Below are 22,881 nucleotides of genomic sequence, written 5' to 3'. Positions count from 1 at the left end.
TCTCCAGGGGCTGTAGATGGAGCACGGTCTCAGTGCCTGGAGACCGGTAAATCCCACTTCACCCAGAGCCCTGTAAAAAGGGATGGGGAAGGAATCAGCATGTGGGCTCCTGCCGCCGTACCCGCAATGGGTACCTCAACCTTACAAACACCTCCGACATACAGTGGGGTGAGAAGGGAGCATGCTGGGGACACTATATGTGTCCTCTTTTCTTCCATCCGACATAGTCAGCAGCTGCTGCTGACTAAAAAGTGGAGCTATGCGTGGATGTGTTGCCTCCTTCGCACAAAGCACAAAACTGGTGAGCCAGTGATCCCACTGGGGGTGTATAGCCAGAAGGGGAGGGGCCTTACACTTTTAAGTGTAATACTTTGTGTGGCCTCCAGAGGCAATAGCTATACACCCCAATTGTCTGGGTCTCCCAATGGAGCGACAAAGAAATTGCTGTTCACCAGAGGACGCCATTTAACTTGAAGGTGCTGGATCAGTCTTGTCTTGAAGAATGGAAACAATTCAAGGTTGTGAGATAGCAAAAATAAAAAATGCCAAAGAGGTGACTACTTGTGCAAGGCACTGCATGTGAACAACCTCAGACTCTAATGGGTACTTTTTCTATCCCTGAAAAACATGTACAGAACACATACTGTATGTGAAAATCACAAGTGTGAATGAGGTTTTACGTTGACTGTCGGATTTACATGTATTATATAGTGTTTGCTTTGTTTTTAGTTACATTATTTCTACACTTTTGATTACAGAAGTTCATTACACTGGCAGAGCTTAATGCAATACAATGATCTTCAAAAATGCTGATAAAAATTTTACCTGTCGGTGTCACCATACACAACCTTGGCTCCCCACTTCTTTGTGTCATTCACAAGTTTTATAGCACGCTCCAAAGTCTCTCGTGCTTTATGGACAATACTGTCTCCAATCTAAAAGAAAATAAAGCATCACTTTGGTAGGATATAATACAGAGTAAGATAATCACGATAATATCACACCGACAACCGTGTAATAGTGCGTGTATGGCAGATACCTAAAGCTTTCTGAAATTGTGAAGACAAAAGTAAACGCTTACACGCAGAACTAAACAACAACTTCTACAGCCAATACATTTCAAGATTATTCAACCACAATATTGTTTGGTAAAGTGCTTACTAACAGATCACTGATTCACAGCCATTATACAGAAAAGCTTCATACATTAGCCTTATTTTAAAAAATGTAACTAAGATTTAAAAGATTTTACTAATATTTTATTATAGTTTAATCTGTGAAAAGAAAATCTAGCTATATGTCTCTCAAGATTACAGGAAGAATAAAATAATATTTCGAATTACTGAGAACCTCTAAAACAGGAATGGGCAAACATCCCACTAGTTGACTATTAGGTAGTGAACCATATATAAGTGATGAAAATCACCCCCAAAATGTTACTTACACCATTTGTACTAGTTTCCTCCTTTCTTTTTCCATCCTGTACTTGGCATCATGACTAATTATATATTTATATGATTTAGATGTAATCTTGCCCTTTAAATTTAGCAAGCTTTTTGCTATATAAATGGTTGCCTACCAGCCATGCATTGTTTAGTGCCACCTAATGGCTTCCCATAATTTTACTGGTTTTATTAATTTAAAGGGAACATGTCACCAGATTTGGGGCCTATAAGCTGCGGCCACCACTGAGCTCTTGTATACAGCATTCTAACATGCTGTATATAAGAGCCCAGGCAGCGCTGTAGAACATAAAAAACACTTTATAATACTCACCTAGAAGGTCGCTCCAGTGTAGACTAGTCAAATGGGCGTCTCCGTTCTCCGGGACCAGCGCCTCCTCTTTCGGCCATCTTTGCTCTCCTTCTTTTGAAGCCGGCGTGCATGATGCGTCTTACGTCATGCACACAGGCCGGTATTAAAGGTCCTGCGCAGGCGCACTCCAATACTTTGATCTGCCCTGAGCTCAGTGCAAATCAAAGTGCGCCTGCACAGGACCTCAGTCCCGGCGAGTGTGTAAGGCTAGTTTCACACTTGCGTTGAACAGCATCCGTTGCATTGCGTTGTGTGATGGATGCAATGGATGCGTTGAATATAATGGTACAACGGATGCAACGGATCGTACAAAACAACGGAAAGCTTTTTTTTTTCTTCTTTACAGCTTTACCAGTAGCAGACTATTGTGAACGATCAACTGATCAGCCGGCTGCCGGGCGATCAGCTGAGCGGTCTCAATAGCCGGCTGCTGGGCGCTCACAGCTGATCGCTCTCAAACGCCGGCTGCTCAGCTGATCGCTCTCAAAAGCTGGCTGCCGGGCGCTCAGCTGAGCGCTCTCAATAGCCGGCTGGGTGCTCAGCTGAACGTTCGGCCACTGAGAGACAAAATAAAGTTTCTGTGATTAAAAAAAAAAAAAGAAAAAAAAAAAAGATGAGCATGCGCAGTGAAAAATCAAGGATTCCGCCGCTCAAAAAACGTTACATGCTGCGTTCCTTCTGCCCGGCGGAAGCAACGCAGAGTCGGCCAGCGGAAGCACCGCAGGTACTTTTGGCACAATCCGTCATCCAATACAAGTCTATGGGAAAAAGCGAAATCCGTTAACGGATTCCGCTGTTTTCCAAAAGGGCTGATTGCGCCAGAAGGACTTAACGCAAGTGTGAAAGTACCCTAAGACGTAGGACACGTCATGTATGCAGACTTCAGAAGAAGGAGAACAAAGATGGCCGAAAGAGGAAGTGCCGACACCGGAGAAAGAAGACGCCCATTCGACCAGTCTGCACCGCAGCGACCATCTGGGTGAGTATTATAAAGTGATTTTTATGTTCTACACAGCGGCCTGGGCTCTTATATACAGCATGTTAGAATGATGTATATAAGAGCCCTCTGGTGGTGGCCGCAGCTTATAGGCCCCAAAACTGGTGACAGGTTCCCATTAATCTTGCTTTGCTATTTTTTAATAAAGAATATTCATTATATGCTTTACACGACTCGTTGTGTACACTTTTTTTTATGTAGGATCTATTTATACATGTATGTAGGGGACTTAGCCCCTATAAAAATCTTAACTCTAGCATAGGATTTTAATGGATTAGTTGGCAGGAAAAAAAAATTTATGCAAATAAGGTGGTTTCAGAGGCACCCTCCTTATGGCGGCAAAAGAGTTAACGGCACCATTTCACCCCCCTGAATTTGCATACGGAAAATGGTCACATCTTGATTTAATTAGTCGTACTGCGCCCAGCCGCACTCAATATCTCAGTGTGTACTCTCTGAATACTGACTTAACATACATGGGCAATATGTGATGTTTTTTTTTTTTTCTGGCAGCTATATTACAGGTAAAAATTACATACCTGTATAAAGTGGTTTAATTAGCATTTTGGGCCTTTGTTTATGATGAGTAAAAACTATTTACATGCAATATCATCATATCCATATTGTATGGTTTTTCACCTAAAAAATTAAAAAAAGCAGTAGGGAATAGGGTTGCCCCTTACAAGCACAGTGCTACTGCCCAGGTATACAGTGAGATTAACTATAGACTGTCACTTGTCTATAGGCAGAGAAAATTGGTCTTTAAAAAAGAGACCGTCACCGTGAAAATACACTCCAATCTGCAGGCAGTCTGTTATAGAGCAGGGGAGCAGGAGTAGATTGATATATGGTTTTGTGACAGAACGAAGATATAGTATAGCCTGTGTTTTCTTCAGTTAACCCTTTCCCCCCCAGTCTGGTTTTCACATTCCCCACCAGACCCATTTTTTCAATTCTAACAAGTGTCACTTTATGCTGTAATAACTCTGGAACGCTTCAATAAATCCCAGGGATTCGGAGAGTGTTTTTTGTTGACAATATTGTATTTCATCTTAGTGATAAATATTTTACATTTATTTGTGAAAAAAATAAATAATTAAAATCAGAAAGTTGGGGAAAATGTTGACAATTTTGAAATTTTTAATTCTTATGCCTTTAAACTAGAGGGATATGTCACACAAAATAGTTAATAAATAACATTTCCCACAAGTCTACTTTACATCAGCCCCATTTTTTAAATTAATTTTTTGGTTACAAAGTTAGAAGGGGTTAACGTTTATCAGCAATTTGTCATTTTTCCAACAAAATTCACAAAGTCATTCTTTTAGGGACCAAATCACACTTGAAGTGACTATGAGTGACCTTTATAAACCGAAAATACACAAAAGTGACTATTTTAAAAACTGCACCGTCAAGGTACTCAAAATCACATCCAAGAAGGTTATTAACACATCAGGTGCTTCACAGGAAACATTTTACCTTTTCCAACAAAAATATTGCTTTACCCCAAATTTGACATTTTTACAGGGGTAACAGGAGAAATTGCACCATAGTATTTGTTGTGCAATTTCTCCTGAGTACAGGGATACCCCAATGTGGAGGAAAACTACTGTTTTGGTGCACGGAGCATCATTTGAATTTTTGAACACAAAATTGAAGGGAATCGTTAGCGGATGCCATGTCATGCAGCTCTTTCACAGGTGATCCCATTTTGGAAACTAGACCCCTTAAGTAATTTATCTAAATATGTGGTGAGCAATTTGAACCCTCAGGTGCTTCACAGAATTTTATAACGTTGAGCTGTGAAAATTAAAAAAAAACAAAAAAACAAAATCAAGTTTTTCCCACAAAATTGTTGCTTTAATCCCATTTTTTTCATTTTCACAAGGGTAACGGGAGAAAATGCACAGCACAATTTGTTGTGCAATTTCTTCGGAGTACAGGTTAACCCCATATGTGGTAGAAAACTGCTGTTTAGGTGCACAGCAGGGCTTAGAAAAGATGGAGTGCTATCTGAATTTTCAAGCACAAAATTGGCTGGAATAGATAGACACCATGTTGCTTTTGCAGAGCCCCTGATGTATCTCATAGTGGAAACCCCCACAACAGACCCCATTTTGGAAAATAGACCCCCTCAATGAATTTATCTAGAGGTGTTGTGAGCACCTTGAACCCACGGGTGCACGTGTAAAAAGAAGGACACCGATGGACCACAGGCCAGACGGGAGTTCAAAGTGACTCCCTCTGCCTCACTACAGTGAATTCTCTGTTGTGACCTTTGTCAGAATCATGTTTTTCAGAGATTTGCTGGTAATCCCTGGTGTATGTACTCTGCATAGAGTACAGAATGAATGTGAGCTGCGCCGTACTGCGATCTTTGGGAGTCAGAATAAACAAAATCAACAGCAGTTGAAGAGTTGGCTTTATTTACTTGTTTTTTTACACCGTTCACCTTGTGGTATAAGTCATAATGCGGATTACATATTTGTCAGGTCAGTACAATTACAGTGATACCAGATCTATATAGGTTTTGTTTAGGTTTGGCAACTATCACACTAACAAAATGCTTGTTTACTAAATAAAGTTTTATTTACATCAAATTTTGAAGGCTATAGTTTTTTTTATTTTCTGCTTACAGAGTCATGTGAGGGCTTATTTTTTTGTGGGATGAGTTGGAGTTCTTATTGGGCCACATAATATTTTTGATCGCTTTCTATTCTGCTTTTTTAAAGGCAGAATCAAGAAGTAATAGCAATTCAGCAAGTTGTTTTTTTTACCTTGTTTATAAGGCTATGTGCGCACACTGCGTTTTTTTGACGCTGCGTTTTTGTGCACTTTTGGCCACTAAAAACGCACTTGTGGCAAAAACGCGTAAAAACCGCACAGGTAAAAACGCTTGCGTTTTGGGCTGCGTTTTTGATGTCTGCGTTTTTCCAATGCATTGCATGGGGGGGAAAACGCAGAAAAACACATCTGAAAAAAAAGTTGTATGCGGACAGCAAAAATGAAAACTCAGACTTTGCTGGGGAAGCAAAGTCATGCAGTTTTGAGCCCAAAAACGCACTAGAAAAACACGCCAAAACACTGCGAAAAATGCACTGTGTGCACATAGCCTAAGAGTGATAAGATTCTTTGATTAGAGCGTTATTTTTTTTATGGTGCTCACTGAAGGTGTTAACTAGTGTGACAATCTAATCGATTGAGTTGTCCTGGACGTGGCAATACCAAATATGTATACTTTTTTGTAGATTTTTTTTCACAAATATATGCATTTATTGGTCTAATATTTGTTTTCTTTATAGGTTTTTTAAATTTTTAATTTTTTTCATGTTTCTAATTATTTTACCTAGTTTCTTTATGGGACATTAACGTTTATTGTTCTGATCATAGGTATATTGTATTGCAATGCACCAGCCAGTGCAGCACTGACACAAGCCTCTGAGATCATGCTTTAGGCATGGACACAGAGGTATGGTGTAGCTGGGTGACCCAGAGATTGTCATGACTACCTCCGGTTGCCATGGCAACAATCGGGCCCCAGCGATCACAGTGCGGGGGTCCTAATGGCTTGGGAGAGGGAGCACTTTCCCTCTCCTAGCCCCTAAATGCAGCGTTCGCTATTGATTGCAGAATTTAGGCAGTTAAACATCGGGGGGCAGTGCTGGCACTGCTTCTACCTGTGAGAGCTGGGGCTAGGCTGTCATGTAACGGCAATCACTGTGATGTATCCATATATAATGTATCAGGAACCCCTTCCAAAACATGATCTATGAGTATGTCAGGTCGTGAAGGGGTTAATCCTCTGCTCTTTCGGGGATTTTTGCTCTGATAGCTGGCAGTCACTCATAAGACAGCCTATCTGTGTATGCACATTTATTCAAAGAAAGTTGTCAATTAATGACAGAACCGCCCACCAAAAATCCCAGAAAGAACAGAGGTTTAAAGAATTAAACACAGGTTTATACCGAATCTTTACTCACATAACTATATATCAATCTGTTCATATCTCCCTGCTCTGTAACATTGTGCCTGCAGATTACACTGCATATTCCTGGTGAGAGGTTCTCTTTAAAATGTATAGGTGTCTTCTTACAAGAACATAAAAAAAAAAAAACTTGAGAAGTGGCAGAACATCCAGAAAATAAGTTATTCCACAGTATAATGTATAAAAAGTCATATGCAACCGTGTTTGTCAGTCATTGTGATAGTGAGATCTTCATACCTCTACACAGGGCATTCTCCCAGAGAAGTTAGCAGCAGTGTAGCCAAATGTGACATTGGCAATTAATTTCAATCCTAATTGCCGGGCATCGAGCAGGCGGGTAAGGCTTTTGTCTTCTTTGTACTGTTTCATGGATTGTTTCACCATTATTCGGGTCTTTAAGATCTCTTCAAGCATTTTTGGCAGCACACCCTGTCTGACAGAAGCCTAGATAAAGAAATAAAAACCTAAGTTTGACAGTGAAATAAATCAGCTTGGAATAAGAAAATAGTCACAAGAATATGAACAAAAATGTAATCCATGGATTTGGGTGGACTGAAGATAAAAGTACTGGATATTTGGTGACAGCTCAGGAAAGTCACTACTGTCCATTATAGATATCGACCTAAGGTTGGCAGTAAAGGGACACTTTATACTTTCTCCTGAGGAGCATTGTACGAAAGACTGTATACCGGCGGAATCTCCTTGCGGCTAATCAGAACCTACCAAGAACCATTCATCAAATATTTATTGACCAAGACTTTGTAAATGCGATGCTGGATAATTTTCACTTACCTAAATATTAACCCGGAAAAAAAACGACAACTCGAATTGCATTAGCAAATGCAAAAGTTCCAAAGTTCCAGTCCATAGGTGTAAGGCTGCTTTCACACTATGTTTTTTTAACATGCGTCATGAACGTTTTCTTGCTGTAAAAGCGGATCCTGCTTTTACAGCAAAAAACGCATGCTAACGCATGTGTTATTTTGCAGGATCCTGTCACTGGATGTTTAGGGGCGGGCATTGGAGTCATGTGATCGGGAGTGAGGGGAACTAAACGTGCCAGACTGGGAGCCGGCTTCTTACAACTGCGGAGGTTCGTAACCAAGGTAAACATCGGGTAACTTGCTTGGATACCCGATATTTATCTTGGTTACGAGCGTCTGTACACGTAACCAACGTAAACATCGGGTAACTAAGAGAAGTGGTTACCTGATATTTACCTTGGTTACGAGTGTCCGCAGCTCTCAGGCGGGGGAGAGAGAGGAGAGGGGGGGGAGAGACAGAGAGAGGGGGAGGGAGGTGGAGAGAGGGAGGAGAGAGAGGGGCTGATCACCCGAGGCTGGTTTCTGTGCATGCTCAGTAGAGCAAGCAGGATCCTGTCTATCAGCATGCAGCGTTCACATGCGTTTGCGTGATGTTTAGTCAGGATCCAGCAATTTGCAGTATTTGGACGCAGCTCAAAAACGCTACAAGTAGCGTTTTTGAACAATGTTAAAAAACTGCAAGTCGCTGGATCCTCACTATAACGCACGCAAACGCAGGTGAACGCATGTTAACGCGAGTCCATTGCAAATGCATTGAAATGAAAACGCATTTGCACTGGATCCGCTTTTGCGTTAAAAAAAACGTTCATGACAGCTGTTAAAAAAACGTAGTGTGAAAGCAGCCTAATACTGACAGGACACACATACAGATAAATTATATACAGATGTCAGGGTAATGATTTATACCAAGGATGGCCTACTTACCTTAACAAAAGCAACTCCATTAGGAGATATGGTAATATCATGCCGCAGCTGGTACAGGAGGTCTGGAGGAACGTGCAAAGATGTGCAGCCAAACTTTAACTCCTCACACCTAGAAAGCAAGTAGCAACATGTTCTTTTAGGAAACTATTCTCATTATTACTTATGTCAGGGCATCAGTGATTCCAGAGTTCTCCATGTATGAAGGAGAGTCACAGAAAAGCACAATGGTCATGATTAAATTAGTGACAGACTAGTAGAGAGGGAGAAAAGAGCCTGCCTACGAGGACTTAATCTACAAGGGAACTGACCTGGCAATAGAACTCCCGAGGTCAGTACCAAACATGTATAGTTTTTTTTTTTTGTTTTTTTTTTTAAAGGGCTCATTCACATGACCGTTCCGTTTGTCCTGGTCAGTTCCTGTTTTTTTGCGGACCCACAGACAGGACCATCTTTTCAATGTCTTTTGTGTAGGATCGGATGGCACACGGAAGAACTTCCGTGTGCATCCGATCCTACAAAAAAAAAAAACATCGGATGCTGTATGTCCGTTCCGTTATTATGGAACATGTCCTATTCTGTTCCGTAATAATGGGCCGTGACTCATTACAAGTCAATGGGTCCGCAAAATCCCCGGAAGCCGCACAGAAGCACTTCCGTGTGACCTCCGTCGGGTGCCCGTGCAGTCTGTGTCCCGCTGCCCCGCGGCTGCCCGCACAGCAGTATCAGCAGCTTCTCACACTGCAGTGCGGGCAGCCGCGGGGATGACTAGCGCTGCTGTCAGGAGATTAGATGAGATCATTACCTGCTGTGACGATCTCCTGCTCTCTTGACATCCGCGGTGTCACTGCCTTCTATGCCCGTCTCGCGGGCGGCCAGAGACTGTGACTAGCGGTGACGTCACGGGCTCCCGCGATTCTTCGCTGTGAACGCGGCAGACAATGGAAGTCAGTGACAGCGCTGACGTCAGGAGTGCACGAGATTGTCACAGCAGGTAATGATCTCACCTAACTTCCTGACAGCAGCACTTGTCATCCCCTGCAGTGACCTGGGCTGATCTATTGATGTTAGCTCAGGTCAATGCACTGCTCTCCCAGCCAATGGGGAACATTCTGTTCTTCATTGACTGGGACACTGACTATGGTATGGATCGTCGTGGGACCACCTTATTGGATTACACCGGACCCGGATTTAATTGTTCTTTTCAATAAATTGGTGAAAGAGGGAATGGTTTGGGGAGTGTTTTTTCAAATAAAACTTTTATTGTTGTCAATTTTTTGTTTATTACTAACTGGGTTGTTGATGTCGGGTATCTGATAGACGCGTGACATCACAAACCCCAGGTCTTAATGCCAGGTGACATTACACATCTAGCATCAACCCCATATATTACCCAGTTTGCCACCGCACCAGGGCAACGGGATGAGTTGGGGCAAAGCGACAAAATTGGCACATCTAATGGATGCGCCACTTCTGGGGCGGCTGTAGCCTGCTATTTTTAGGCTGGGGAGTGTCCAATAACAGTGGACCTCCCTAGTCTGAGAATACCAGACCCCAGCTGTCCGCTTTACCTTCGCTGGTGATACAATTTGGGGGGGACCCCGTGTTTTTTGTTTTAAATTATTTATTTAATTTAAAATAACAGCGTGGGGTGCCCTCTGTTTTGGCTACAAAAGACCCCACTTTTTTTTAATTAATTTATTTATTTTTTGGCAAAATACAAGGCTAAGCACCCTTTAGTGCCACATGAAAGTCACAAAAGGGTGCCAGCATAGAATATGCAGGGGGGTGGGACATTATATATGTCTTTCTCATCTATCTATCCATCTATCCATCCCTCTATTCATTCATTCCTCTATCTCTCTGTCTTTATATCTATCTATGCATCTCTATATCTACTCGTCTATTTATCTTTCTTGCTGCTTCCGTTTTTTTGCGGTCCGCAAAAAACACGGAAGGCACACGGATGACACACGGACCATATACGGAACAGAACGGATGTCACACAAATGCCACACGGATGCATCCGTGAAAAAAATGGACCATTTTTTGCGGCCCGCCAAAACAGAACGGTCATGTGAATGTAGCCTAAATGTAAGTGGTGAAAAAACCATTCAGAAATTTGTTTTTTTTTTTTTAAAAAAAAAAAAAAAAATTGCACTTTTCTCACCATTTTCTGGGACCCATAGCGTTCTCATTTTTCATGATCTGGGTCACAGTGATGGCTTATTGTTTGTATCTTGGACTAACATTTTTAATTGTACTATTTTTATGTAGATGCGATGTTTTTATCACCTGTTATTGCATTTTAGTACAATTTGCGGCAACCAAAAACACCGTGATTCTGGCGTTGTCATTTTTTTCTCGTTACGCAGTTTACTGATCAGATTCATTTAATTTATATTTTGATAGATTGGGAATTTCTAAACTTGGCGATATCAAATGTGTGGGTTTTTTTTGTTTTTTTTAAGTGTTTTATTTTCAAAAGGCTAAAAGGGGAGTGATTTGAACTTGTGTTTTGTTTTTACACTTATTGTATATACTTTTCCCCTTTGGGGACTCGAAGCTGCGATCATCCAATCGCTTTTGCTATACAGAGCAATGCATCAGCACAAATCATGATCTCCTATGAATATCAGCTAGCTCACTGGAAATACTGTATGTCATTACAGACACAGGGGTCATTAGCTGAACCCCGGCTGTCATAACAACCTATCGGCGCCACTCAATGACGTCACGGGGCTGCCAACGGGAGTGGGGAATGATGTGCCCCCTGTTAAAATCCACAGTCAGAGATCGACAGTGGGATTTATCTAGTTAACAGGTGTGTGTAGATCTCCGCGGCACATGTCTGCTGATAAGATCAGCCAATATGTGCGGGAAAACTTGCAGGCTTGCTATGCGAGCCCACATCAAAGGGTGGGACACAACCTTGGACGTACCAGAACATCTAAAGGTCCAGTCACACTAAGCAACTTACCAGCGATCCCAACAACGATAGGGATCGCTGGTAAGTTGCTAGGAGGTTGCTGGTGAGATGTCACACTGCGACACTCCAGCGATCCCACCAGCAACCTGACCTGGCAGGGATCGCTGGAGCGTCGCTACACGAGTTGCTGGTGAGCTCACCAGCAACCAGTGACCAGCCCCCAGCGCCGCGTGGAAGATGCTGCGCTTGGTAACTAAGGTAAATATCGGGTAACCAACCCGATATTTACCTTGGTTACCAGTGCACGCAGCTACACGTGCAGAGAGCAGGGAGCAGCGCACACTGAGCGCTGGCTCCCTGCTCTCCTAGTTACAGCACACATCGGGTTAATTACCCGATGTGTGCTGCAGCTACATGTGCACATAGCAGGGAGCAGCGCACACCGCTTAGCGCTGGCTCCTTGCTCTCCTACTTACAGCACACATCGGGTTAATTACCCGATGTGTGCTGCAGCTAAATGTGCACAGAGCAGGGAGCAGCACACACTGCTTAGCGCTGGCTCCCTGCTCTCCTGGCTACAGCACACATCGGGTTAATTAACCCGATGTGTCCTGCAGCTACATGTGCACAGAGCAGGAGCCGGCACTGACAGTGAGAGCGGCGGAGGCTGGTAACAAAGGTAAATATCGGGTAACCAAGGACAGGGCTTCTTGGTTACTCGATGTTTACATTGGTTACCAGCCTCCGCAGAAGCCGGCTCCTGCTGCCTGCACATTTAGTTGTTGCTGTCTCGCTGTCACACACAGCGATCTGTGCTTCACAGCGGGACAGCAACAACTAAAAAATGGCCCAGGACATTCAGCAACAACCAACGACCTCACAGCAGGGGCCAGGTTGTTGCTGGATGTCACACACAGCAACATCGCTATCAACGTCACAAAAGTTGTTCGTTAGCAGCGATGTTGCTAGCGATGTTGCTTAGTGTGACGGGGCCTTAAGGTCAAGAAGGGATTAAAAGGAAAGTGGCCAACAGGTTTTTGCTATCTGAGAGCAGCATAATGTAGGGGCAGAAAGCCTGATTCCAGCAATGCGTCACTTATTCAACTGTGGTGTAATTTCAATACAATCAGTGTTTTATCAGCAGCAGCTTATCACTGGCTGACTAGCTGTCATGTGCAGGCCAGTCAGGTTAATCTGTGTAACTAAGTAGGAGAAACCCAGCTCATCACAATTTTTCATCTGAATAGTGACCTGGAGCATGGATCCATTCCTGTCAGGACGTTCACAAAATAGATTGAAGAAATCAAGCTTTACATACATCTTTATCGAATAAAATATTTAGTGAACAGCATTGCCAAGACCTCGGGTAGTCAGCGTTCTATGCATTTCAGATGTCGCAGCATCCTTAGTTATGATGTTAAAACAATATCATTAGTGCACTGATATAATCCCAGTTGCAGAGAGCACACCAGTCACTTTACTACATAATGAAGTAATAGAAACACCCTGAGTGTGATAGTGAAACTAAAATAATTCTACAAAGTTACAACCACAAAAAAAAAATCACTTCATCAATTAAAATTCCCTTAGATGGTAAGGTAAAAAATCAACACCTAAATAGGTTCCTAATTAGTTGTAATGTTAAGCCATATTAAGTTTAAGCCATATAGGACTCTCATGTCTAGTCTAAAGATCTACCAAGCTTTCCAGCTGTGCAGTATTTTTTCTAAATCTCCACATTTTGGAATGTTTTGTGTGTTTTATTGCGTACACTTTAAAAGATGATTTACTACAACTTTTGATTGATAGAAGGCCTAGAAGCTTGTGTTGTGACATGCTCTTAACTGTTTTGCTGTTTTCTATATCATGCAAGTGTTCCCCCTAACGCAAATTCTTAATAGGCATATAGTACTACCGACATATTATAATTTGCAAATGGAACATTCTATAATATATACATGCGTAGTGTTGCAGTTAATGAAAGAGTTAATATGAAAAGTTATTCGTGCTCTTATATCACAAAACGTTTTATTTTGTAAAACATGTAGACAGGTTTTGCAGTAGTTCATACCGCATAGGAAAAAACCTTTAACATTTAACCAGGTGGCATTGGTATTTTCCCAATTTGGTGATAAAGTGGTGTCTAATGTTGGAGCATTTTACGAAACTACTCATCAACCTTTGTTAAAGATTTGTGCCATATTAGCGTCCTCCTCCAAGATTGTAAGGTTTTTATAAAAGATATTTTTTTTATTGAAGTGAACTGGTTACTTTCCTTTGCTTTATCAATATTTTTATATTTGGTTTGTCCTGAGCTTGCGCTCTATTCAGCATCCAATTTTGATAACTCCTACTTGTTAATTTCTGTTTAATTAGTTCAGTTTCTTTTAGATAACTGAATTTGTTCTTATAATTGTGTTTTGTGTGCATATACAGTGCCTTGCGAAAGTATTCGGCCCCCTTGAATTTGTCAACCTTTACCCACATTTCAGGCTTCAAACATAAAGATAAAAAAATTTAACTTAATGGTGAAGAATCAACAACAAGTGGGACACAATTGTGAAGTTGAACGAAATTTCTTGCTTATTTTAAACCTTTTTTAAAAATAAAGAACTGAAAACTGGGGCGTGCAATATTATTCGTCCCTTTTACTTTCAGTGCAGCAAACTCACTCCAGAAGTTCATTGAATATCTCTGAATGATTCAATGTTGTCCTAAATGACGGATGATAAATATAAGTCACCTGTGTGTAGTGAAGTCTCCGTATAAATGCACCTGCTCTATGATAGTCTCAGTGGTCTGTTTAAAGCGCAGATAGCATCACGAAGACCAAGGAACACAACAGGCAGGTGCGTGATACTGTTGTGGACAAGTTTAAAGCTGAATTTGGTTACAAAAAGATTTCCAAAACTTTAAACATCCCGAGGAGCACTGTGCAAGCGATCATATTGAAATGGAAGGAGTATCATACCACTGCAAATCTACCAAGAGCCAGCCATTTATCCAAACTTTCATCTCAAACAAGAAGACTGATCAGAGATGCAGCCAAGAGGCCCATAATCACTCTGGATGAACTGCAGATATCTACAGCTAAGGTGGGAGAGTCTGTCCAGAGGACAACAATCAGTCGTACACTGCACAAATCTGGCCTTTATGGAAGAGTGGCAAGGGGAAAGCCATTTCTCAAAGATATCCATAAAAAGTGTTGCTTACAGTTTGCAACAAGCCACCTGGGAGACACACCAAACATGTGGAAGAAGGTGTTCTAGTCAGATGAAACCAAAATCAAACTTTTTGGGCACAATGCCAAACGATATGTTTGGTGTAAAAGCAACACAGCTCATCACCCAGAACACACCATCCCACTGTCAAACATGGTGGTGGCAGCATCATGGTTTGGGCCTGCTTTTCTTCAGCAGGGACAGGGAAGATGGTTAAAATTGATGGGAAGATGGATGGAGCCAAATACAGGACCATTCTTGAAGAAAACCTGTTGGAGTCTGCAAAAGACCTGAGACTGGAACGGAGATTTGTCTTCCAACAAGACAATGATCCCAAACATAAAGCAAAATCTCCAACGGAATGGTTCAAATATAAACGTATCCAGGTGTTGGAATGGCCAAGTCAAAGTCCAGACCTGAATCCAATTGAGAATCTGTGGAAAGAGCTGAAAACTGCTGTTCACAAACGCTCTCCATCCAACCTCACTCAGCTCTAGCTGTTTTCAATGGGCAAGAATTTCAGTCTCTCGATGTGAAAAACTGATAGAGACATACCCCAAGCGACTTGCAGCTGTAAATCGCAGCAAAATGTGGCGCTACAAAGTATTAACTTAAAAAAACTGAATAATATTGCACACCACAATTTTCAGTTTATTTTTAAAAAAAATGTTTAAAATAAACAATAAATTTCGTTCAACTTCACAATTGTGCCCCACTTGTTGATTCTTCACCATTACTTTAACATTTTTTATCTTTATGTTTGAAGCCTGAAATATGGGTAATAGTTGACTTATTCAAGGGAGCTGAATACTTTCACATGGCATTGTATTCACCTACAGGAATAGCATTTATTGTGTCTGGGACGATTACTTGTAGAATGAAAAATGGTTTTCACTGATATTATTTTCCTATATGTCCCATCCCTGCCCTCTAGTTTGAGATGCAGAAATTCAATAGTATTTTTTTGATAATTGACAGTGAACTTCAAGTTGAAGGGAACCTGTCAGGTGCAATTATACAACCAGAACTACGAGCTGTTCTGAGCGCATTTTTCTAATCCCTGCCTAAGGCTATGTGCGCACTTACCGGATTTTGCAGCGGATTTTCCGCAGATTTGCTGCATGTTTCGCTGCAGAAAATGTTCATAACATCTCTGCAGTGAATCACCAGCAAATCCTATGGAGAAAAAAAAATCCTGTGCGCACTGGGCGGAATTTGACAGCTGCATGTTTTGCTGCGGGAATCCCGCAGCAAAAACAAGTGCATGTCACTTCTTTTCCGCACATCGCTGCGGGATTTCACTCCATTGACTCAATCTTAATCATGAAATCCCGCAGGGAATAACGCAGGCAGCAAATTCTGTGCGGTTCACTGCGTTTTCCTGCGTTATTCCCTGCGGTATTTCGCGGTTTACCTCCGGTAATGTGCATCGCCTGTCTGCGGTTTTGCAGGGAAGTGATGTCATTACAGGAAGAGGAAGCCGTGCAGAGTAAACACAAACACAGATCACACACACAGAACACATCACAGACACATAGAACACACATAGAAAGAAAACGGAAATATAGAAAAAAAAAAAGAACGTGGGCTCCGCTGCATATTCACCTTCCAGCCGAGGTAAGCACACAGCGGCGGCCCGGTATTCTCAGGCTGGGGAGGGAGAGGGGCAGGGTTAATGTCCCCCGCCTCACTCCCCCTCCCGCAGCCGAGAATATCAGCCGCAGCTGCCCCGGCACTGTCGCATGCATTATGCGGCAATACCGGCGTGTCCTCGGCTCTTCTTGCCACCGTGTAGCAGTGGTGGCAAGGTAATACAAGGGGTTAATGGTGATGGGGGACCACCGCCATTAACTCCAGGCTTGATCATGGCAGCGTCTATGTGACAGCTGACATGATCAACCCGTAAGTAAAGTGAAAAAACACAGACACCGAAAAATCCTTTATTTTAAATAAAACAAACAAGCCTCGTTCACCATTTTATTAACCCCTCCCGCACCAAAGCTCCGGCGTAATCCATAGGTCCGACATAATCCACAGCTCCGGCTCCGGCGTCCTGCACTGCTGACATCCAGCCGCGACTGTCACAGACACAGGCTGAATGCAGCAGACAGCAGAGGTAATTACCGGTCATTTCCCACGGCCGGTAATGTGAACTCACTGCCGACCGTAGGAAATGCAGCGATCTGTCATCTATCTATCCCTCTGTCTATCTATCCCTCTATCTATCCCTCTGTCTATCTATCTATCCCTCTGTTTGTCTATCTATCCCTCTATCTATTCTTCTGTCTATCTACTATCTCAGAATTAAATGATTTTTTTTTTTTTTCAATGTGCTTTATTGCATTGAATGCAATAAAGCACATCCCAACCCGCACGCGGCAAAACCGCGGCAATACCGCGAATAATACCGCGGTAAAACCGCGGCAAACCGCATGCGGTTTTCGGGTGCGGTTTCCCGCGTTTTTTTACCGCGGGTGCGGTAATCTTTGAGAGGATGCGGAATTTTCACAAGAAAATTCCATTTCCCAGTGCGCACAGAGCCTAACAGTCCTTGTATACACTAAAAATTCCAACTGTACATATTATAAATTTGAGATTTTTGGCATTGCAATTTCTTGAGCTACCCCGCCACGTCACGACAAATCTTTTTTGGGCAGTCCTACACTAAAATATTCTTATAAAATGTGCCAGACGGCCTCACATATGTGCTGGCTTTTTGTTTTTTCTTCATTGAATTGGTCGGTGGCTGACCCCCACCTTGCTATGCACCCAAATTTGGGATGTACTCCACCTGTCTAGATTATGGTGGTTGGTGGCTGTTCACATTCAGTCATCAGGCCCTGTCCACAGGCTATTTATTTTCATGCAGCATTTTCTTGGATCTGTCCCGCCCACAGCCATGACTCAGTCATGGGTACATGATTGAAAAAGACAAAGTGAGTGCTGCTAAGAGCAGTACTACTATTTCATATGTGAGGCCGTCCGGCACATTTTATAAAAATATTTTAGCGTAGGACTGCCCCAAAGAGATTTGCCGTGACGTGGCGGGGTAGCTCAAGAAATTGCAATGCCAAAAATCTCAAATATATAATATGTACAGTTGGAATTTTTAGTGCTGTAGTGCACATTTAGTGCTGGCTTTTTGCTTTTTCAAAATCCAAAACGTGTAGAAGGCTCACCACTTGAGGTCTTGGCAATGCTGTTCACAAAATATTTTATTCAATAAAGAGGTCTGCAAGCCTGTGAAGCTGGATTTATTTGATATTTAATCTGTGTAACCCTACCCCCACCACTGACTTTCTGATAATGCACACAACGTAGACACAGGAAGCTGCCAATCAGTGGTGTGGGTGAGGTTATAGACAGCGCTGTGTGTGCTGTGTTCCACCCTGTAAATTACTTGGCTCTTAACCTCAGCTGATTGGTATAGATTGACACTTTGCAGCCTCACCAATCTCATATTCATGAAGTATCCCATAGAAAAGTCATCAATTCTACAGTTCCAGACAAGCAATTTAAAGTGAATGTACATGCTAGATTGTGAAAATAGGTAGCTATATTTAATTTTTTTATATTAGCAATATACACAAGCTTCACAATGACCCCCATCATGGTATAATGCTTACACTTCAATTTGGGCACAGCATTTGTTGTGCTGCCATACATTCCTCCTACAGTATCTACTTTAATATTATTCATATACTTAATATTTAATGTGAAAAGTAAAAACAGTGATGGCTCTTACTTTCCCAAGTTCTCAATGTTTCCCAAGCAAGTTGAGTAGCAGTAGTTATATGCAATCACTATGGAGGGGTACAAGGACTGAAAGTCCAGCACCAATATGGAATTGCTGTAGAATTTGGACTCGGGCTCCATCACTAGTGGTATGCACTGCGGGGCTCTCATCTGAGCTCGTTGCTGGGGGCTTGGAGTTACTGGGATGTAATTCAGTGGTTTAGCAATGCGGAGCATCATTGATTCAACTCGGTACTGTGAGATAAAAACAAAACAACAAATCATTAGTTTAGTCATGTAATTCCGCCATGTTTTCACTGCAGCGTTTCAGTTATGAAATAAACACCATCATTCCCATCATGGCAACCTTCATCCTACACTTTAATAGCCCTGGTTTCGGGAATAGTTGTTTTGTCCTGGCTTGCTAAAAGGTTAACATCTAGGCCTGCACATCAAGATGACAATACCACTTTAACCCCTTCACCCCCGGATGATTCTCCGGGTTTTTTTGCTCCCCTCCTTCTGAGAGCCTTAACACTTTTATTTTATCGTTAATCTTGCCATGTAAGAACTTGTTTTTTGCGGAACAAGTTGTACTTTTGAATGAAACCATAATTTTACCATATAGTGTACTGGAAAACAGCAAAAAAATTTCAAGCGTGGAAACAAATTTCAAAAAAAAAAAGTGCGAGTTCTTAGACACCAAACATTTATAAGTTCACTTATATTAAAGGTTAAAAAAAACTCAGCCGTTTGTCCAAAAAAAGTGGCACACTTTTTGCGCCATTTTCCAAAACCTGCCGTTTACTGATCAGATTAATTGATTTTATATTTTGATAGATCAAGCATTTCTGAACACGACAATACCAAATGTTTGTATATTTTTTTTAACCCTTTCATTTTTAATTGGGCGAATGGGAGGGGCTATTTGAACTTTTTATAACTTTTTTTTAAATCTTACTAGTCCCCCCTTGGGAACTATAAGAATCAGCAGTCTGATCGCTTGTTCATTTCTGGTGGTCACAGCTACACAGTTGTGATCACCAGAAATACTCACCTCTTATTACTGGCAGTAATTGGCTGGGTGAAATAGGAAGTGACTCATGATAGCTACCAGGCGCGAGTGTAAGGCACACATGTCAGCTGTTCATATCAGCAGACATGTGTGCGGACCACAGCAGCCGCTGGTGATTAGAACTACATGCCTTAGGAGGTACTGTTACGGCCCGCGGTCGTTAAAAGGGGAACTGGTCATGTAAAAAATGCAATTAATCTGCACATGTGGAGTTAGTCAGCAGGTTAATAATGTTCTAAAGCTGCCTGTTTGCTGCACTGGGAGCCTGGGTGCAGGGAGGAAATGATCTTTATTCCTCCAGGCAGAGCTGGCTGTCAGTCAGTGCCGGGGTGTGGTTACAGCCGCAGCTCACTGTGTACTGAGCGCTGACTGAAACTGCTCCAGCTGCGCATCTATGACAGACAGCCTGAGGCTGCCAGGAGGAGTAAAGATCTTAACTGGGCTCTCGGTGTGGCTGGGAAGTTTTAGAGCATTATTAAACTGCAGAGTATCCTCGTATCTGTAGGTGAATAACGTGTTTATACGGGACAGGTTCCTTTTAATTTACAAATAGCTTGTGATGGAGCTTAACCACTGCAAAACTGAAGTAAATGCACTAAGGGTATGTGCGCACGTTGCTTTTTACCTGCTTTTTACCTGCTTTTTTGCTGCTTTTTCTTCTGCGCTGTTTAATGCCAAAATGGATGTGTTCTTCTATTCAAGCAAAGTCTATGGGAATTTGGGTTTCTTGTTCACACTATGTTGTTCAAAATGCTGCCTTTTTGTGGCAGAACTTTGGTCAAAAACTCAGCTTTGCAGTGCAAAACCCAAATGGCAAAAACAATTGACATGTTGCTTCTTTGAAAAGCTGAGTTTTTGACCAAAGTTCTGCCACAAAAAGGCAGCATTTTGAACAACATAGTGTGAACAAGAAACCCAAATTCCCATAGACTTTGCTTGAATAGAAGAACACATCCATTTTGGCATTAAACAGCGCAGAAGAAAAAGCAGCAAAAAAGCAGGTAAAAAGCAGGTAAAAAGCAACGTGCGCACATACCCTAAAGCAGCAAATAAAACTGTTGATGCACAGTCACTCTTCATCATTCAATTTACCTGTGATCCTCTAGTTAGGACATGCAAAAACTGAATACCAAAGAGTCTTGCGAGTTCACTAGTTCTCCCAATCAAATCTAAGTGTTCCAGTAACTGGAGTGTCCCAAGCACCCGGCTCATGTAGTGGTCAATCATCCTCCATCTGTAAACAGTCAAGAAAAAGATATTATGTCACATGTTCTGTAATGATCCAAAAAGATATCCGTTTTCAATGGATAAAACTTGGAACCCTGAAAAAGATAATGCTATGGAATGAGTAACTTGCAAACCGTCCATAAGCTTTTGATATAACACTCACAGAAAAGGCATCATTATATGGATGTTACAGCAAACAGAAGTGTGGAAAGAATACCATGGTGTTATCTTACACAACTAAATTAGAAAGTATGTCCACTAGAAAATGAGACCTGTATCCTTCAGGAAGCTGAGCTGCAGTACCTGGCAGTGGCCACAAAAGTGTATGGCGCTGTGGTGCTTCACTTCATACACCGTTTATATCTGGCCGCTGCCAGAGCTGATAACAGCTGAGTGGTGAGGGTGTTGGACCCCACAGATCTGATATTGATGCCCTATTCTAAGGAAAGACCATAAATATCAGAGTCCTGGACAACCCCTGTAAGTTAAAATCCTCATTTATAGAAAATTACCTGTAAATATCAGACTTATTATCAAACCAATCAGACAGCGTTCGAAAAGTGAAAAGCGGGAACCTCTGGTGAAGAACGTGGAAGACCACATTTTCAAATGTGTAATTAGTCAGGGCAACCTACAAAATGATAGAAATAAATCACATTATAATTCTTAAAAGAAAACACAAATGCGTGTCACTGAAACTCAATTCTGCACGTGAGTATTTCAGGTCCATTTAGGCTATGTGTGCACGTTGCGTTCTGCCACAACAAATATTCTGCAGCGTTTTGTCACTGCATGTGTGGGTTTCAAAACGCAGCCAACACGCAGCATTTTGAATGCAGAATGGATGCTTGCTCTACCATAGACAGAGTGGGAAAAGCATCCAAAACACACAAAAGAAGTGACATGTTGCTTTTTAGAACAAATCGATTTTGTCAAAAATTTGGCACCCAAAACTCTGCATTTTAAAATGCAACGTGCGCATGGAATTTGCTAAATTCTCATAGACTTTGCTGGGGACGCAGAACGCATGCGTTTACGCTGCAGTTTAAAACGATGCGTGCATAGCCTTATAATGATGCTCTGAGGATACATTTAAAAGGGGACAGGTTAACATATTAATCAAAACGTATATACATTTTTGTATATGTTTTTAGTTTCAAATTAAAGCTTTTTTCAATTATATTTCCTGTACAGAATTATGGTGGCAGCCATCTTGTCGAAGATGTTGATCTGCTGTGATTTATGGTCTTCTACAAGCAAATTTAAAAATAATCTGTCAGCAGGTTTTTGCTTTGCAATCTGATAGCGCCATGATGTAAGGACAGAGACCCTGATAACAACGATGTCTCACTTACTGGACTGTTTTCCAGTTTCAATACAATCAGTGTTTTATCAACAGGAGATTATCACTACAGGACTAGGTGGTCCCTGCCTCCTAGTCCAACCACACCAACATCCCTGATTGTCAGCTAGTACTGTAAGACAAAAAGCTCGTAATCCACGGTGTGGGTGGGTTACCACAGGGCACTGCTAGATGTGCAGCGGAGAAAACCAGGGTCCTTATTACAGAACCTAGTAAATTAAGTGATACATCGCTGGAATCATGTTCGGTGTCTCTACATCATGCTTCTGTCAGATTACGTAGCAAAAACCTGTGGACAAATACCCTTTAAAAGGAACTCTGTCTGCAAAGAATGACTGCTCAAACCAAGTACAGGTGCTCGTGTATCATGGCAGGGTTGATCATTTAAATACACCTTTGCACCTGCTTGTTTTCCCTGATTCTTCACCTCTCCTCTTTTTGATTGATGGCTCTGGCTTCATAAAGGAAGAGAAGAGTGGAGATAGAAGGAAAACAGGCAAGTTGGAAGGTGTAAATAAATGAATGGCCCCACCATGATGCGCTGAACACCTGTGCTTGGATGGAACAGTCATTCTGTGCTGAGAGTCCCTTCAAAACACTATTCGCCTGTGGTCTGTAGAGGCAGCGAAAACCAACATAATTCATGATCATCCTTATTTGGGCAGTATACTGAGCCGTGATAATAAATTCCCTTGTGTTTCTTACTCACAGGGTGTCTTTATTTACATAGCTGATGAGGTGAGATTTGTCAAACAAGTACCAGAATATCAGGCTATATCGGTAACCATA

General features: G+C 41.9%; 1 protein-coding gene across 1 annotated transcript in view; it reads right to left on the bottom strand.

Moving 5' to 3' along the window:
* Positions 1-22,881, bottom strand: part of REV3L (REV3 like, DNA directed polymerase zeta catalytic subunit) — a 326,132-nt gene that overhangs the window by 36,508 nt on the left and 266,743 nt on the right. The window contains exons 21-26 of the mRNA XM_075340044.1: positions 21,242-21,360; positions 20,595-20,736; positions 18,438-18,682; positions 8,546-8,654; positions 7,035-7,241; positions 826-935 (exon numbers count right to left, since the gene is read on the bottom strand). Coding sequence (XP_075196159.1) covers positions 826-935; positions 7,035-7,241; positions 8,546-8,654; positions 18,438-18,682; positions 20,595-20,736; positions 21,242-21,360 — 932 coding nt within the window. The remainder of the gene's footprint in view (positions 1-825; positions 936-7,034; positions 7,242-8,545; positions 8,655-18,437; positions 18,683-20,594; positions 20,737-21,241; positions 21,361-22,881) is intronic.

This window comes from Anomaloglossus baeobatrachus, chromosome 3 (assembly GCF_048569485.1).
Source record: "Anomaloglossus baeobatrachus isolate aAnoBae1 chromosome 3, aAnoBae1.hap1, whole genome shotgun sequence".
In the NCBI taxonomy this organism is placed as follows: domain Eukaryota; kingdom Metazoa; phylum Chordata; class Amphibia; order Anura; family Aromobatidae; genus Anomaloglossus; species Anomaloglossus baeobatrachus.
The sequence above is the reverse complement of the archived record's forward strand: the minus strand, read 5'-3'. Positions and strand labels throughout refer to the sequence as shown.